At 39.6% G+C, this 18,983-nt stretch overlaps 1 protein-coding gene across 1 annotated transcript in view; it reads right to left on the bottom strand.

Annotated features, from left to right (window-relative positions):
• ranbp10 (RAN binding protein 10) overlaps window positions 1-18,983 on the bottom strand; it is a 50,049-nt gene that overhangs the window by 22,605 nt on the left and 8,461 nt on the right. Inside the window, exons 2-3 of the mRNA XM_031310245.2 lie at window positions 14,537-14,648; window positions 6,588-6,640 (exon numbers count right to left, since the gene is read on the bottom strand). Of these exons, the coding sequence (XP_031166105.1) occupies window positions 6,588-6,640; window positions 14,537-14,648 (165 nt within the window). The remainder of the gene's footprint in view (window positions 1-6,587; window positions 6,641-14,536; window positions 14,649-18,983) is intronic.

Raw genomic sequence — 18,983 nt, 5'->3', positions numbered from 1 at the left:
ATTTTGAAAAACCCCATATGACTAACAACACTGGAAAAGGTTGATCAGTATGCATGTTGTTTTACAGCATTAGTGTGCTTCCTATTCAGTCTAACGCTGCACAGTGCACACATCATGCTGCTCAGTATAAACAGTTTGTGAATCCACAGGAGCATCTGAGGTGAAGTGACTTGCTCGAAGCCACTCTTAACAGTAGTTGCTGCTGAAGGAGGGGAGACAGTTACTCATTGACTTCTGCTGCTCAGATTTTCCCATCTGACTAACACTGCCTGCAGGGCGTCTCATGAAAACACACACACACACACACACACACACACACACACACAGTGCAGTACTGTGTATGACCAGCAGGAGGATCTTGTCTACGTAAAGAAACTGGTGAGTCACTGCCAACAGGAACAGCAGCTCAGGAGGCTGAACAGAGAATACAGAGGAAGGAAGAAGAGGATGTCATGATTTGCTCATTAAACTCCCTAATTTCTTGTTCCTGCTGGTACTGATGTATGTGTATGTAACTGTGTCTTATTTATTCAACCTGACTGTTAGCTTACTGCAGCTGTAGAGTAAAAAAACATTATTCAGTATACCGCTCAGTATACGTATTTGGTAAGTAATTTCCCTCAAAGGAGGTTTTCTGGAGATTAGAGGTGCAACGATGAATCGATGAATCGATTAGTTGTCAACTATTAAATGAATCGCCAACTATTATGATAATCGATTAATCGTTTGAGTCATTTTTTTATTAAAAAAAAATAAGATTTCTCTGATTCCAGCTTGTTAAATGTGAATATCTTCTAGTTTCTTCTCTCCTTTGTGACAGTAAACTTAATATCTTTGAGTTTTGGACAAAACAAGACATTTGAGGACGTCATCTTAGGCTTTGGGAAACACTGATCCACATTTTTCACCATGTTTTGACATTATTATAATTAAAACAACTAATCGATTAATGGAGAAAATAATCGACAGATTAATCGACTATGAAAATAATCGTTAGTTGCAGCCCTACTGGAGATAGATGTAATTTAGTACAAATGAAAAAAAGACAGTGTTCAATAGTTCTCTCTTTACAGCAAATAATTTGACTTGTCCTTGTAGGAAAAGCACAGGTGTAACTAATAACAACAGCCCTATCTAATAACATTAACAATGACCCTGAGACAGAATGAACAATACCAGGACTCTGAAGCAGCTAAATTGAATTCAGATATCATTCATTTATTTTTTACACCTGTGCTTTTCCCACTGAGACACAATTTTGTATGTGAAAAAATGCCTATCGTTTGAATTCCAGTTAGTTAACATCAGGTGTTAGTGTAACCTAAAAGCAGTGGTTCACAAAAGCTTTTTGGCTTCTAGGCTAATCCCATTATAAAAGGAAGCAGAATGTGTCTGTGACCCCCTCATCAAAGGTTACGGCCTCAGTGTGGACATGAGAGTATGTTTTCTTTCAGGTATTTGACAGATTTTTTGCATGCCTAAAGAGGTTGAAGTATTTCACAAGGAGAAAATGCTCAAAATCACTAAAAAAAATAAGTCAATTGGTCCGTCAAAGAAATATCTTTAATGAATAAGATACAACATGTTCATTAGTGAGCCTTAGAGGTGCTGGTAGTCCGATTTTTTTACTTTTTACTTAAAGCCGGCTAGCTGTGTTTCCAGTCTTCATGCGAAGCTAAGCTAAGCTAAGCATCTCCTAGCTCTAGCTTTATATTTATCGTACAGACATGCGAGTGGTGTGTATTCTCATCTAACTCTCAGCAAGAAAGCAATTACTACAATACAATTAAGCATACAATTCAACATATATATATGGAGATTAAATGTTCCAATTATACATACATAGTTCTTTCTAGGAAACTAGAAATGATTAGGACATTACAGACCCATAAAGTAAAGTGTTGCCACATATTTCAAGTATAAGATATAAGTTTCCTTAGGATTTCACAATAGGAAACGTCAAACCCACTACAGCATTGCATAAACAATCTGCATACCCTTCAGGTTTTGAAAATAAGGTTGTGGTTTCCAAGGCCTTCAAAAATGAGGAGGAGAAGTATGTTCTCCGCGCTACTAACTACAATATGAACATGCAGAATAGCCAATGTGTAATCTGACCTCAAATAGCCTTTATGGCGTGCGTGCGTGTGTGCGTGTGTGTGTGTGTGTGTGTGTGTGTGTGTGTCTCACGCCACTCTCTTAAACAGCTGGTAAGCAATCTCTACAGGGTTACGTGTTCAGTACTCTGCCTATCCAAGATAAATATACGGACACCAGACCAATTCCTGTATGCCCCCCAAAGCTAAAATACAATCTCGGAAATAGCGTTTTAGAGCAGAACAGAAATTACTTTGTATTTCTTTGAATGTAATCTAACAGAGAAAACAAGATAGATCGGTCCAGTGAATCTAAACCAGCTGTCTAATGTCTAGTAAAACATACAGACTGGGTCTAGAAAGATCATATCATTGTGACTTCAGTACAGCAAAGAGTTGACAACAGCGCAGGACTCCCCTACAGCGAGAGGAAACAACTACATTTATGATTAGTTATTTGGATGACAGGCTTGTTATGCCTTAAATTTTACACTAGTCAAGTTTTGCTGGGATTCCTCTTCCTGAACTGACCGAGCTGAAAGGGGCCGGAACCCGACAGCGTTCAGCTTCAGTTCACTGCTGCTCCATCAGTGTCTCTCTTCAATCACAGCTTGTCTGTCGTTGCCAAAAAGCAAAGCGGGGTTAGTAAAAGTAGGTCGTGGGTGAGCTGAGATATTAGATGCGTACTTGTATGAGTAGTACAGTATCTGTGAGTCTGTATAAGCCAAATGTGTGAATTTGTTTTTGTGTCTATGTCATGTGCACTGGTGTGTATCTTTTAACTTGAGCGCATACTGTGTCGTCTCCTCATGCATTCTTTTGTGCATATCCGTATATACTTCTATGTGTGTGTGTGTGTGTGTGTGTGTGTGTGTGTGTGTGTGTGTGTGTGTGTGTGTTAAGGTATTAGATTAATCTGCTGACAGGGATATTGCCTCTAAAGCCAGGCTCACTGCTCCAACATGCTAATGAAATGGGCAGGCCTCCACAGCAGGATCAGACACAGAGGTCAGCAGTGGAGAACGTTTTACTTTTAAGGGACACACGCACACATACTGTATATACAGGGTGCGATTTGTGAAAAAAACAGATTATGCACAACAAAACAAAACATGCAAGAATGAAATCCCCCTTTCAATACCATGGATATAGTGCCACTTGGCCAGGCATGCCAAAACACTTAATTATGAACTTCAATATTCAATGGAAAGTGACTCAACATGAAATAGCACAACGTGGTGTCAACATAAAACACAGCGCGTTTAAGCCGGAGAGCGGGGTTCACTTTGCGGCAAAAACAAAAGACTTTCACCCAGGAGAGGCTCGTTCGTTCCTCGGGAGTGTTTTAATCCAAACAACAATCTTTTTCCTAAACTTAAGGAGTCGTTTTGGTGGCTAAACATAACTGTCATCGCTGCATGACACTCACTTTTTCTGGCTTAACTCCACTACCACGGCCCCTGAAAGGACCGTCATCTGGCGGTCACCTCTTGCCATCTAAACAACTGCCGCTGGTAGCCGGCTTCCCGGAACTCTGTAGCGGCTAAATACAATCACAACTGCCGCTCGGATTTTATCGTTCTATCACACTATAGACTGTAGCACTTTACTTAGTTTAAAATACTTCTATTTTAGGTATGGTCTATTGGTGAAGCAGCATTGATCACTTTGAGGGGTGGATACAAATAATTCATCAACACATACAGTGCATGCAGATGGACATAAAAGTGCACAAACACACACAGGCGAGTGGGCATGGACACAAACAAGTACACATTTAGAGACGCAATCAGTCAGTCCAGGACACACACAGATAAATCCACAGAGTTCAGGACAAACACACACACACACTGGCACACAAACACAATGAGTCAGTTAGAGTTAAGGCAATCAACAGTAATCTGTCTACCACGGCTACAGACCATCTGTAGTGGAAACCTAGCAACCATAAATATTTATCTAATATAATATGTGTGAGCAGGTTTGGAAAAAACACTCATCCACGCAACTTTGTGTGACATTTGACACGTGAATCAAGAAGAAAGGAGAATGAATGATCTTTGTGTGTGTGTGTGTGTGTGTGTGTGTGTGTGTGTGTGTGTGTGTGTGTGTGTGTGTGTGTGTGTTTCTAGAGTCTGCTGAACTGGCTGCCCTAGTGTCCACAGCATTCCACAAACCTCGGCCCCCGGACAGATCTTGACTAGTCAATAAGCAGGTCAAATGGCCAAAGCCAGAATGTGGTTGGTCAGAGCAGAGGAGTGGTCTGATTGGTTGGAAGAGGCAAGGGGCTTTATACAGGCTCTAGGCTGCTATATGGCTACTATGCTTCCTCCCTTGTCATCAGAGATCGCTGAACCATTCACAGATGTCATTGTATGTGTATGGGGAGGGGTGTTGCTGAGTGTATAGGGACATGGTGGACAGGGAGGTTGCACAGGAAAGAGATACAAAGAGACATATTCACAGTGAAAAAGTAAAAGACTTTTTTTTCCAAATCCATTTTCAACTCACAGCAATGTAAATGACACAATTATGTGACAGTCTGCATTGCCATTTTATTGGCAAATAACTTACAGATAGTCAGTGCCCAGCACAAAATAAATGTGTCAGTAGACAAAGGCTTGGATGATCGTTGGGAGTCTTGTTTTCTTTAAAATCTTTGTAGTAGCACCTTTCTTCAATTCAATTCAATTCAATTTTATTTCTAGTGTCAAATCACAACAGGAGTTATCTCAGGACACTTTACAGATAGTCACCCCAGACAGTGGCGAGGAAAAACTTCCTTTTATCCGGCAGAAACTTCGGACAGACCCTGACTCTTGGTGGGCGGCCACCTGCCGCTGCCGGTTGGGACACAGTTCCCTAGATCCTGGCAGTGATCATGGTCTGGGTTATCTCAATTTGGGCGTGGAGAAAACTAATTTATATGAGAAAGACACACTGGGTTATCGAGTTTGAAAAAATGTGGGAGTTTACCAAGCTGGGAGTGTCCAATGTAGGGCTGTCATCGATTAAAGAAATTCTTAGTTGACTAACACTCATACCATTTTGCCGACTAATCGACTCAATCAACAGATCTGAGTTTTCTGCACAAAGAATCATGCAAAAGCACCACTTGCTTTTGCTTGTGATGATGACACCCTTGGATATGTGAGAAACACATTCACACAAATATCCCGTATAGAAGAATGCATATTACGTAAGGGATAATGTAGAGCGAGGCGGTCGTTATAGTGAATACAACCCCGACAGGGTGATCGGGACGTCTTGACTCAGCCTGAAGGGGTTCACCACATCTGCTGTCATTGCCTGTATTGGAGGACAGGCGTTGCTCCACTTTTCCCCACTTTTTGCCACAGCTGATAAATTAACCAGACTTCTTTCAGCGGATTGATAGCTGTCCTCCAGAGTGATCAGAACTGCGTCCATGGCGACGCTCTGCTATGCATGGCAACGGTGTGTTATTCTTAGCAGCTGTCTGTTATCAAAGAACTAGCAGACAGCAGAATGTCGTCGAGTTCAACCAAGCCGTGTAATAAATCCATATAGTTTGGTGTTGGCTAAGGCTCGGGCACAAAATTATGTTTTATGGAAAATACTGTTTGAGCAGTCTACCATTACAAAGTGAGAAGCATTGTTTGTTTAAGTCAGATTAGACTAAGGTCAGACTGCAAGCCCAAGTCAACATCATTTGTCACTGATCCATAGACTGTTCAGTGACATGTCCTGACATGTTCTTTCTGCAGCTGTCAAGACTGTTCGGACGCAATCCACATGTCACATCCAATTACTATGCAATGACACACGTCCTCCTCTCCTCCCACTTTCATCCCCAAATCTCATAAATGTTGCTTCTTTCACTTATTTACAAAATCCATTTCTTGGCACTTCTTCATTCCTTTCATCTATATTTACCTCGTGGATAAACATTTTCCATCCACACTATCTCTCCCCACTCCCCCAAGCGCTAATAATCAATCTTTTTAATTGTTGAACAAGACCTCCCTATTTAGTTATGTACATTTTAAAGTAAACCAACCATACAGCACTGTCGATGCTTGATTGTAATCTGAACCAATGGGGTCCGAGGGCTTGGAAGTTGGGCCAATAACATTCAGGGTCAAGGTTTTGGCCAGCCACTCCAGAGCTGCTCAGACTGTCCTGCGTGTAACCAAAACTAAACAAAGCACTGGTTCAATCAGACAGTTAAATGTTTGTAATTCTGGCTTTGGCCCAGTGAGACAATGGCATGATTAAGGACTCGCCATACACTCTGTTCATGTTGAGAAACCTTGGGAATCCTTATTTGGCCCCATGTCGTTGATTGCTCCAAACACAGACTCCGTCCTGTTGTTCTAACCTGTATCCTTATTATCCTTATCCTTGTATCCATTGTATCCTTATTTTCAGCATCGACCTATCTAACAAATCTGTCCATCATCCAACTCCATACTGTTTATGTCATGGTGACATCATTCACACATTACTCACCAGGCAGTCTGTTCATGTTGACTCCCTGGGCAGACAGGCCGATGCCCATGTACCTGCATACAACAAGAGAAGAAGAATTCAAACTGTAGTAGATTTTACGCATTATAGCATGCACCCACGTTTCACCATATTTGTAATCACCCCAGAGTATCAATGCTTAGGCGTTTTCTCAGGTTAACGTTGAAAAATATTCAGATCATACTTTGATGAGTGTCAGGCAGAGGCAACTTTAAATATACTGTCTTTGATATCCTTTCATATCTAAAGCATAGCTTACGAAAGCACAGCAAAAAAAACATTTTTCTTAATTGAACGAGTCATCAACATTGTATGGGTGTGGCATAGTCTCAGCACACTTTGCGAATACTGGTATCATCCCAGCAATAAATTATTTCTTATCTAAGCCGAATGGATGGCCTTATTCACAAGTTTCCTGCTTTTTCCTCAATTACTTCTAGGATGTAAAAGGGAGGAAAAAGACATTGGTGTCACATCAATCAACTGGAAGTAAATAACTGAACTAAGGGTGGGACAAGAAGTCATTGTCACTTCAGCAACTGTTCATCTAGGGATGATTTCATTAGTCTGTCTGGCATAATAAAGCAAGACAAGGAGTTTTCTATGGAGGGTCTAAAGGTATATAACTAAATAAATAAATACATACATACATAAATGTATAATTAAATGTCTAAAATTGTATATATTTTTATAGTTGTATTTATCCATAGCGTAACTTGCTCCACGATAAAAATAAATCTGTCAACTTCAGTCATCAAAGGTCAGGGGGTGGGTTAAAGCTTCTGATTGGTTAATGAACGTATTTCAAACCATGCAGGCTCATCTAGTCAATCGAGCTCTCTTGGATCGAGCTATGAGTTGGGTTTGCACTGTAATGCTACCATCCAGCAAATAGAGATTCGGGGGGGGGGAGGCATACAATTCAAAATATGTGCAATATGTTCTTTTTTTAAATGACTGTTATTTTATTATTAATTGGGAATGTTGTTATTATACAACAAGCAGATCAGACCAGGCAATCTTATTGTCAAACTAGACATTTAGAACGTGCTCAAATTAAAATGATAGCACACACAGAGCCATTTGAGCACACCACAGGCTCATCACTAAAAATATTACTCTGCCATTTCCATGTCAACATAACGGAGTTGAATCAAAAACTGGTTTTGAAACATTTGTATTCATGAAAATAAAATCAGGAACAACACTGGAACAGACAAAAAGTAACATATTTATATAAAGTGATTCATCGGATTAAACGCTATATTTGTTACAACACTCTGGAAATGTTTGGATCCCATCAGCTGTGTCGCTGACAGGGCGCTATGTTAAAAATAGCTGCTACATGTCTAGTTCACGGACATACAGGAGCTAAATCTGTCAATGGAAAAAAATATTTTTTATGCAGATATATTAGTACGTTAGCTTAAGTTGACTGGCTGACTAAGCAGGAACCGGAAATTGTCTCTGGTGCTTGAAGTTCACGGACGTATAGTAGCTACATCTATCCATGGAAAAATTACAGCAGATATCTTAGTTATAACGAGATTAAGCGGTTAATTGTGCGGTATTTATTCAATTTGGGAAATCACACGATCTCCACTCAGAATGTGAGGAGTTGCTATGGCAACATGTGACAGCTGCTTGTGTGTTTGTACTCACATAACAAATAAATGAAATGGGATCGGTCATTAAAAGTTAAATAATACATACTGTGTAAAAATAAGTGTCAGCGCAAAATACACTATGTGCCACACTTGCAACCAGTTTCAGGTATGGGCTATGGGTAGGGCAGCCATCTTGAATTAGACAAAAGCAGTACATTCAGGTTCAACAACCAATCACAGGGCAGAGCCCGCCCCCTGACTTTTGATGGCTGAAGTTACGCTATGGATAAATAAAAGTATAACAGTATAAATAAATAAATAAATAAAAGATTAAAGTATAACTAAAAGTATAAAAATATAAATAAAGCTATAAATAAATGTATACACATTTATACATTTAATTATATAATTATAGATTTATTTCTGCATTAATTGATTTAGTTACGGCCCTTAAATCCCTCCATAGTTTTCTGCAATGCTATCAGCTCTGTTAGTCTGTACTCAACCCGTGCTTTGAGCAATGTTTTGAGTCAATTTTACTGGAGAAAAGAATTGGCATGCTGTTGGCGCATGCTTGTACAAAATATGGCAATCCATGTTGAATTATTTCAGTCTGGATCAAAGTAGTAGAGTGGCAGAGGGATAGACCAATATTGCCATTCTTTAATCCACTAGCATGGCTAAAAATGTTTTTCTGATAAGTGTTACCAAAGTGATAACAACAACTAACTCCACAGGACACAAAAAGTGCTCTGGTTTATTGGCATTTCTGTAAACCAATCACAGTCACAATTGTCTTGGGCGGTGCCTCTGCAAAATAGCCTTGAGAAGGAACTTGTTTTGGTGGAACATGTGCACGTAGGGAGGCGAGCTCTGGAATTAAAATGGCTGTCAAGTGTGTGATGAGAATTTTACTCCAGAAAAAGATAAACATAATTTGCGAAAATGAGGGACATCCGGCAGAACCTCCAGCGGCACCGGAATGGTCCCGTAAATGAAACGTCGTCGACATAGACTACCAAAGTGATGAAATTACTCAAATGAGTGCAGCACCCAGAGATATTCTAAAAAGGACAGGAGGCACTGGAACATTCATTGGAGATTTGTGAGTCATCAACCTGGCTTTCACTTAAAGACAATGTCCTAACAACAGCAACTGCAATATTTTTGTCTCAACCACTCACAGGAAGTAGTTTTTTTCCATAGGCTCTTTATTCATTGCAATTCTACTGATGTAATTTACATGCCAATCTGTCCCTGTGGCAAGGCCAATGTTAGTCAGAATAAAGACATCTCAAAGTAATATATAAAAATTAAATGGCAATTCACATGAATAATATGGAGTATGCCATGGCTAAACATTAAATTGAAGCCAAAAATATTCCAATACGTTTTATTGGGCTGCAAAGTATAATAAGAGGTGGCAGTTAACTTAAAATTTATAGCCAGAAGTATATGTAATGAATAGGGTTGGGTACCGAAACCCGGTGCTAATACGGCACCGGTGCCTTAACGACCGGTATCTACCGGACCGAATAGCAACGCGGGTTTCGGTGCCTCATTTCGGTGCCACTGATATGCCTGCGCTGCTCTCTGATGCTCTGAAACGGACGTTACAGGCAACAGAAACATTACCGCATGTCACGCTAGTTAACACTACACTTGACAGCAGCTAACGTTAGTCTACCGTTAGCTAGCAGGTGGATTAAATGCTGACAGCTAAACAGTGTAAAGTATGACTGTATTTCACTGTAGAGGTTCCAACAGCAGGACGTTAAGCAGTGTGCAGCTGCCATTGTTGGAAAAACAACACAGACGGTGCGTTCACTTGAAACTTGTAGCCTCATGGTGCAGTCAAAGTTATTGTAAAATACCCTTTTCCCATCTGGTGGTTGTTTTTGTCGTTCAACAGCAATTTACTAGTGAAATACGTTATTGTTATAAGTTATAGTTATTACTATATTATTAAATCATTTAATTTTGACCTTAGCAATAAACAAGCCGTTCTTTAATGTCGGTGACTGTTGTTTAGTACCCTTCTTTTTTTTCTTTTCTTTAACTTTCTTAAAAAGTATTGGTTCAGGCACTGTTTAGGCACTGGCACCGTTTTAAAAGTATCACTTAAACGTATCGGAAAATAAAAAAACGATATACGCTAGTAATGAAAACTAACTACTAGTGGGCATAAGTAACTAGGACTAAGTAACTTTACTGTTGTAAAGGGACATTCATCTTAAATCACTAATGGCACTAATAAGCACTAATTGCCAAGCTTGTTGATAATGTCAGTAAACCACTGATAAGGGAAGCACCCACCCAGAGGCTTGTTTCCACAAATAAGTCTTGAATTGGTTTTATCCTGTTCTCGAAAATGTTTAAATGCACAATAGTTATAGTATAATTATATTTCCTTACACAAAAAGTGAGGAGATTTCACATTTAGACTTTTCTCCATGCTGAGGCCATGCTGAGGCCATAGTATTGACATTGTGTTTTTTGAGTTCAGTAGTCAATATCATATTTGGGTTTATTTTGCTTTAATTTTATAGCCAAGTTCCTAACTTGGAAATACACATGCAGTGATTGTTTTGTAGTGGCATGTCATGGCATTACTCATGCAGTATTTTCTGATATACCACTTCTATCTGCACTGTAATGTCATGAAACAAAAGACATGAAGAAAGAAATGAATGTCCACTTTTTTTGTGAAGTGCATCATATGGTATATGTCATTATTTCATGTTGCAACTCAAATATGAATTCAAGATGTTGTTAAGTCCTGCTTCTAGTCCAGTGAACCAGACGATCACACTGCTGCTGTCTGGTGTTTCAAATCAAGCAGCTGAGTTGATTCGGAAGGCTTTCCTATTTACAGCTAACGTAGTAGTTACACATACACCACTGTTTTGTTCTGTTTGCACAGAGCTGCTCAACTGGAACTGGGGAGTGTAACTAAACAGTATATTATGCAACCTGAGACTTTTATTGGGGAGGATGAAGGGGTTCCAATGCAGAGGACAGGTCAAAAAGGTTTGACCTTTGAAAGCCAGGAATCTAAGCATCTGGCAAAGTAATTGCAGAGTTGCTGGTACTAATCAACAACCAAAACAACCCCAGCAGATGCTTTAGCTAAGGGCCAGTAATGTGGCTTACTGTAAAATTCAGTTTGAAATCAGTTATTCATTTAGTTACTTCAGGAACAGTGCATGATGTCACATATTTTGGCTGCTATCTTGGAGCCAACTGGATTGGTGTAATCATGGGGGAAACATTTGGTTAACACTGAGTGTGCTCTGGTCAACATATCAGTTGAGACCAGATGTGAAGCACATTTTTGTAGTGCCTGTAGAGCCTGTAGAATAAAGGCTTTACAATCTCTACAAATACAATTTCTCTGATAGTATTTTAAATAATGTATCACCCTGAACCACTAAAACATGGTGGAAAAGCCTAGGCCCTATTCTACATTGCATCTCTGTTGGATGTTCTTTTTTGATGTACATTTGCAATGCCTCATTCCTGCTTCTAGAACTAAACGGGCCAAATGTTGAGATAACTCTGGTGCAGTTAGGATGCATCTTTTGATTTTTCAGCAACATAAAACTTCAACAGTTGGGTTTTGTCCCTCAGATTTGATGAGCCATGGCATGTTGCTTAACCCCTTTTGGGTTGTAACATCACAATTTTCCCTGACACAGCAGTTGAGTTTAAATGTCTACCACTGTTGATGCAACTCTCTCTGTCGTGGCACTAACATTTGGAGAACCGGACAGCTGATGCAGATATTGGCAACAAGACTGAGACCAGTCTGATAGAGGTCGTGAGTTACATATTTGGAGGCACTGTTGTATTTGGCAATACACTTGGAACAGTGATATCAAGACTGCCGTTTTTATGTAGACTCAAGGTGAGGGAAATGCTGCTTAAGCAAGTTTACAAATTCACAAGCCATCACAGTGAGCAAGGGATGTCCGACCTTACCAAAACAACCACAGGAAACAAAGACGAGCAAAGAAAGTGCACTCTAATGTTTGACACATTATGGAGGAAAATACAACCATAGAACTACACACAAACCTAACTAGCCTGAAAACACATTACAATACACATGAAATTAAAATGTACTGGTTCTGACAATTTGACAGTGTATACTACACTTCCTAGAAAAACTGCTAGGGCTGTAACGGTATGTGTATTCATCCCCAAGTACAGGACTAGCAGTGCATGATATATCAACTCAATATCGTTATCGCAATATCACGTTGCGCAATATTATATCGAAAGGGGTTGCAATATTTGCAATATTTTGTTTATATTTTGGAGCGCTGCGTCCCGTCTGTTGGCTGTGTGGCTTAGTTGTGTTCGATTTAGAGCCCGCTTGAAATGCTATAATGGTCATCCTTTCATTGGCCAGTTACCATGCCACTTGCACATGTTAGTACACGTCAACGCACGGGTCCACTACGTGACAAAACCTATGTTGCGTACCACGTGTGTGTGCATATTTCGACAGAGTGACAGCGTAAGTGAAGAAATTGATAGAGACAACAAAACGGAACGAATCAGAGAAGCAAAAGAAAAGTTGTGTCCTGTTCTCTTTATTTATTTATTTTATGCTGCACAACCAGTAAAACATGTCCTGTTCTGTAGACATGGTCGTTATTTATTTATTCATGTTGTACCAGTCCAATATGATGGTTATAATAAATAAATTATTATTTATATAAATAAACCTTGTGTTGTAAGAGAACTTGTTTTATTTGTTATGAATCTATTTTGATGCGTTTTCCCATAACTTTCGTAATTTTACATATGTTTAAAAAATTATCGAAATGAATATCTATATCGCAATATTCATAATCGATATCGCAATATCACATTTTGTCAATATCGTGCGACCCTATAGAGGACATTCGTTATGTGACTTCCTCGGTCCAGTACAAACTGTGACCCAAGCGATTACTGTCAAAATTGTCCCGGCTGTGGTCGTACAGCACAGGGGGCTGAAGCCCCAAAACTAACCCCCGTCGCTCCACTCAGCAGCCGGGGAAACAAGACAGGACACCTCTGTTGATCTTGAGGAGCTGCAGCACTTATTTGTGCTGAAACTGCAGACTCTAGCTACTGTACATTCACTTGATATCTTCACCGCTAAACGTTAACTCTCCTCTGCTCCAAACGCTCTTTCTCGTCACTTCCTCTCTCGCTTCAGCAGCATCCCCAGAAGAACCTCTCACTGTCCCACCGAAATGGTAGGTAAGCGTACGCGAATATTCAAACCTTTTATTAAACACCCCCCGGTGTGAAAAGGTCTTTACAGTACGAATTATGGTCAATGGGCCACTGTTGAATGTTTGCATTTCAAAATAAATAAATGGAAAAAAAATTGAATCATGATCCCAAAACTGAGGTGCATACCAAACCGTGAATTAGTGTACAGTTCCACCCCTAATGGACCTATAAATTGTCATAGTCTAGGTGTGTAGAAATCTATGAGACCACAAACATTGATAGCACACCAATGTTAGCATCTTAACATGCAAAGTGACCTTGCTAATATGATACCATTTAGCGTTTAATGTTAAGCATGTCAGCACATTAACATCCATACCAAGAGCATTAGGGCTGGATATCGTAATCAACCGAAATAACAAAACATAATAGTATCAAAACTTCGAAAACTATACCTGCATTTGATCCTCTTTGTGCCCAGATCTAGGAAAAATTTACTATTTGTTGGGGTACGTTGGGAGGCAATATCAGCCAGTACTCTTCGAGTTAATGGGACATGTAAATGGCTCACTACTGCAGCAGCTACAACCCATACACCAATTTAGCATGTTAACATTTTTCATTTTAGCTAACATTTAGCGTAAATGCTTTGCAGGGATGAGACTTAAGTCATCTCAGGGAAGACAGAAAATGTGTGTGTGTGTGTGTGTGTGTGTGTGTGTGTGTGTGTGTGTGTGTGTGTAGCTATTGCTTAGCACAAACGGAGTGTGTTTTCTCATGCTGTTACTTTTGCTTTCGAAGTACCCTGTTATGAATTTTGGGCAAGTGGTGCTGTTAGGTAACCATGAGCAAAGACATTATCATTCATCCTCTGCAAACTCTTAATTTCTGTACCATTTTCACAGTAATCCTTCCAAAAATTGTCAAGACATTGCTATCCCTAGAGCCAAAGCTATGGTACTGAAATGAATTAGACTCATGTCCAATTATTGCGTTTTGATAATGACTTATTGTTTGTTGCTAATAGCTATCATTTTCATGTAGGCACAAAAATGTAATTAATGATAAAACATGTTTCCAGAATCTCCTTACCCGTCTCGACCTTTGCTGACAATCTTGACTTCAAAGTAGTAGATCCCACAGGCAGCAGGGATTGGGTGTGTGGCTCGCACTGATGCTGCGTCCTTGTGGTTCTTTCCATGGCCTGCAAGAAGAGAAATATAAGGTGTTCATGAACAATATGATAACATCATTTCAAGTCAGGAGTAAAATCTTCTAGAAAATGCATTGTCAAGGTTTGTGCTGTCATTGAATTCCACTGAAAAGAACTACTACTGCCTTTCCACCCACTTTTCGTCCAACTTAGGAACAACTTTTCAAGGAACCGAAAGGTTCCTGCAGCCCGTTATCTGGGTTTCCACCATTGCCTAGATACAGTGGTGCTCATAAGTTTATGAACCCATGCTAAAGTTGACTAAAAAGACGAATAAAAAAATCATGCATATTATCCAGGATACTATGCATCCTGATAAATTTCCCTTGATCTTTGGAATTAAAATAGCCCCACATCATCACATACCCTTCACCATACCTAGAGATTAGCATGGTTTTATTTCAGTTAACATAATAGCTGGTTTGATTTGCATTGAGAGATGATCTTATGGAAAGTACCCCATGCCAATCTCTAGGTATGGTGAAGGGTATGTGATGATGTGGGGCTATTTTAATTCCAAAGGCCAAGGGAACTTTATCAGGATGCATAGTATTCTGGATCCATACTTACTTACTTATGCCCCCTCTATTTTAAGGAAGAACATTTATTTATTTATTTACGATATTCATTCACAAAGAAAATTGGTGTCCTTAAAGGTTGGATTTTTCCTCATTTTTTTAATTAAGGCATTAAGATCAATTTCCAAAAGATGATTTTTTTTTTTTATTCCTCTTTTTAGTCAACTTTAGCATGGGTTCATAAAATTATGAGCACCACTTTACCTGTGAAGATTATGCAAATCTGTCCGCTGACGTATGAAAAAGCAACATCACCTGCTGGTGGTCGCATGGGTAAAAAAACTCTGCAGCCTGTACTTTCATAAAGTACTACCAACCGAGCAGGTATGTTTAGGGGGTAAAATGCTCCTGGAAAATGTCCTCAGCCCCTAAATTAGACCCCGGTCCCTGCGCTCAAACCCAATGAGTTACCCAAAAGGTTCCTAGTCCCTGGGGAAAGTATCTCTGGTCATAAAGGGGCTTAAGCCAACAATTGACAAAGGGACATTAGCCTGCTGCTTGTATTTTATTTCACCAGCAAAATTGAGCTTTAGAATAACTTTTGGCCTGTGTTTGATTGCTGATTTTCTACCAAAATCCCAAAAGCAGCCAAGGGAAAGCAATTGATTGTGCAATCAATCTTCCTTTGATGTCTCAAAATATGACACAGACTTCTATCAGTGTATTTAGTTTACACCAACTGGGTGTTCAGCATCTTTAAAATTGTAGTGTGGATAAACTATATCCTTATTTGTATGTTACATGGATATTGTATGCATTTTTTACATTTAAAATGTGTTATGTCCCATGAACTTAACCTATAAACAAATTATATGACACAAATCTAGTATTGCCCTTGGCTTTCCACTAGTCTGGATGGACAACGGTTAATTTACCGGATAGTTCCGGCACTGCCGGAAGTTCCACCGGATGTCCCTCACCTTCTGCTTTCTTTGTGTTGCCGTTGTAAACTCCGGTTGCTTCGGTAAACAACAACAACAACAACAACCAGAACCTCCGAGCTAGCAAGCTACACGCTGAAAATGGTCTTGTCAGCCGTGTGACAAAACTCTTTTAGGGCTGATCTACTGTGCTTTATTTCTTATCCCCGAACAAGTTTGATGAAGAAGTTTCTCTGTATCATTCTTCATTTTCTAGGACAGCTTATCAATGCACATATCAGATAGTCACATCTAACTATCTTGATTTGATGTACTGCAATCTACAATGAAATCTAGTGATCAGTCATGCACAGAATAAGCTCAGATAGGACTGACTTTCACCCAATAATCCATACTTTTGTTTAGGTCACTTTTGTATAATGAGGTTATACAGTAAATGACTGACTGTTTCTGTTGTCTGTGTGTGTAAAGATAATACACTTTATCTACAATAAGTGGTAAAGATGTAAGCAACAGGGTCATAGGGCTCATGTATTGCCTCTGGACCAATTAGATTTAAGTACAACAGTCATTACGGTCCGTCATTCTATATTCAGATGGCTGCTTATGCAATCCCTCGGGTCATGAGGGTAGAGAGAGAGAGAGAGAGAGAGAGAGAGAGAGAGAGAGAGAGAGAGAGAGAGATTACAATGGTCAGTAGCTGTTGTATAACTGCCATCTAGGCTCTGCAGTAAACATGTGCATTGCTTTCTGTTACATATAATCACACCATTGACTGAGTTCACCTGTTCTGATAAAGTTGTGAGCTCTACGTTTGAAATGTAGATAGGCTGTAATCTTAAACGAAGCAGCTGGCTGTCAGCAGACACCTTTAGGCTGTGTGTGTGTGTGTGTGTGTGTGTGTGTGTGTGTGTGTGTGTGTGTGTGTGTGTGTGTAAGACACAGACAGAGCATGGAAGTTCCAGCTACTAACACACTGCCAGCTGGGAACATACAGGACATATAATAATGATCAAATATGCTAGTTGACTGAAACTGAGCTTAGTGTTGTGGTCTATATTTAACTATGACATACTTAACTTCTGCATTTTTAATTGTATGTAACATTTAAGCTCGTAGTGATTTTACGGTTCATGAAATCATCATCACACCACGTACAGACAATGTTTACAGGAGATAAATGTCATGCGATCATTCCTTAAAACTGACATCACTATGATATTGAATTAAAGTACATGGGTAGCTCAGTAGACATGGCTTGGGAACCGGAGGCTAGTCGGTTCAAGTCCACTGGTAGCTGGAGAGGTGCCATTTCACCTCCTGGGCACTGCCGAGGTGCCCTTGAGCAAGACACTAAACCTCTAACTGCTCGGCCTATCATTCGGACATCTCTGCACATTTCATGCATGTTTGTGTAAATCCCAAAAAGAAATGCTGTTTCAAAATGACAAATAAAGTATATTATTACATGAGAAGTTGCAGAACACTATTAATACATAAAATATAGGCTACACATATGCTTGTGCATCAATGTCATCAAGTAAAACGGCCAAGGAATAACCAAATGAATATTATGAGTGACTCCACTAGTAACCATGATATACCATTACTTTCAATTCTGCCCGTTCTACGACTCAACAAATCCATGTTTATTCATGGTACCAGCACGCCAGTGCATGTGTGTTTGTGTGCGACGATTGTCCGGTCCAATGGTTGCAGCAACATTCATGGCGTCTATTTTTAGCTGCTCCTCATGAAAAACGTCGTCAGTAGGCCAACAGGTCTCTTTACAACTGCATAGATGGGTAGGAGAAATGCCTACTGCTTTTAACAGCACCAACCACCCCCTTAATGACAATCCTAAATTCAAAATGTTGCATTTATGAAAGCAAAAGCAAAACGTTTACATCTTGTAGGATTTTTCACATTGTCAGGTGATTAGGAGAAACTGTCTACGGGTGTTTTAGAGACATAAACCTCCTGAATTGAAATAAAAATGTCCTCTGAGAAACAGACACGGCACCTTTCAGTTATGTGACATCAAACCTCTCCAGCAGAGAGGTCAAGGATCAAAGGTTAATGTCCTGTTCTTACCCCTCAGCAGTGAATCCTTAATTGCTTACTAGGAAACCAGTAATCCCACCCCAGGTTATAGCCTTGACCACAAGCAGGGGAAAGTATAACATCTATCACTTAGTGTCCTCTGCCTCTTCCCGTCAGCAGCAGAAAAGTGAATAGCACGATGTGACCAATTAAGAATCACTGCCATTTAAATCAAACCATTTTGCTAATGTTTTACCTGACGCCTTCTTCACACACACATACCTTTGTCCTCACATCTCAGAAGCAACCAAACTTTGGCCAAAGCACACAAAAGATGACAACCCCTTCTTTTAGATTCCATGCTAGGCTGTTTGATGAACTGTTTGATTGGTTGAAGAAACACAGACTCTCTGGCATTTGTTTAGTGTTAAGTGGAAAAGTTACTTCAGCTCAAGAACAATTTCAAAGTCTTATTTATTTCTTTTTTCTTTTTTAGAATTGAAGATCTGAAGACAAAGTTATTATCTGGCCATGCAGTGCAGGGCTACATATTGCCTGTTTGTGTACACCGGTTTAGTCTGCACTTACAAGTACTGTTTAGCCCCAAAAGCAGTAAGTATGACACACAAAAAATGCTAACAAGACCAGTGGCAAAATGGCTGCAAAGCCTCCATCTCTGGCAGTTACATCTAAATAAAATTCAATATTAATACTAATATAGTCGATACAGCAGATTTAAAAAAAGGAAAACAATTGAAACCACTATGCAACCCAGGGCTGAAATGCTAACAACATGTCTGTATCTAGCAAAAAACATTGAATCT

This window comes from Sander lucioperca, chromosome 7 (genome assembly GCF_008315115.2).
Source record: "Sander lucioperca isolate FBNREF2018 chromosome 7, SLUC_FBN_1.2, whole genome shotgun sequence".
NCBI lineage: Eukaryota > Metazoa > Chordata > Actinopteri > Perciformes > Percidae > Sander > Sander lucioperca.
Note: the sequence above shows the minus strand (reverse complement) of the source record. Positions and strands in the feature narration are given on the sequence as shown.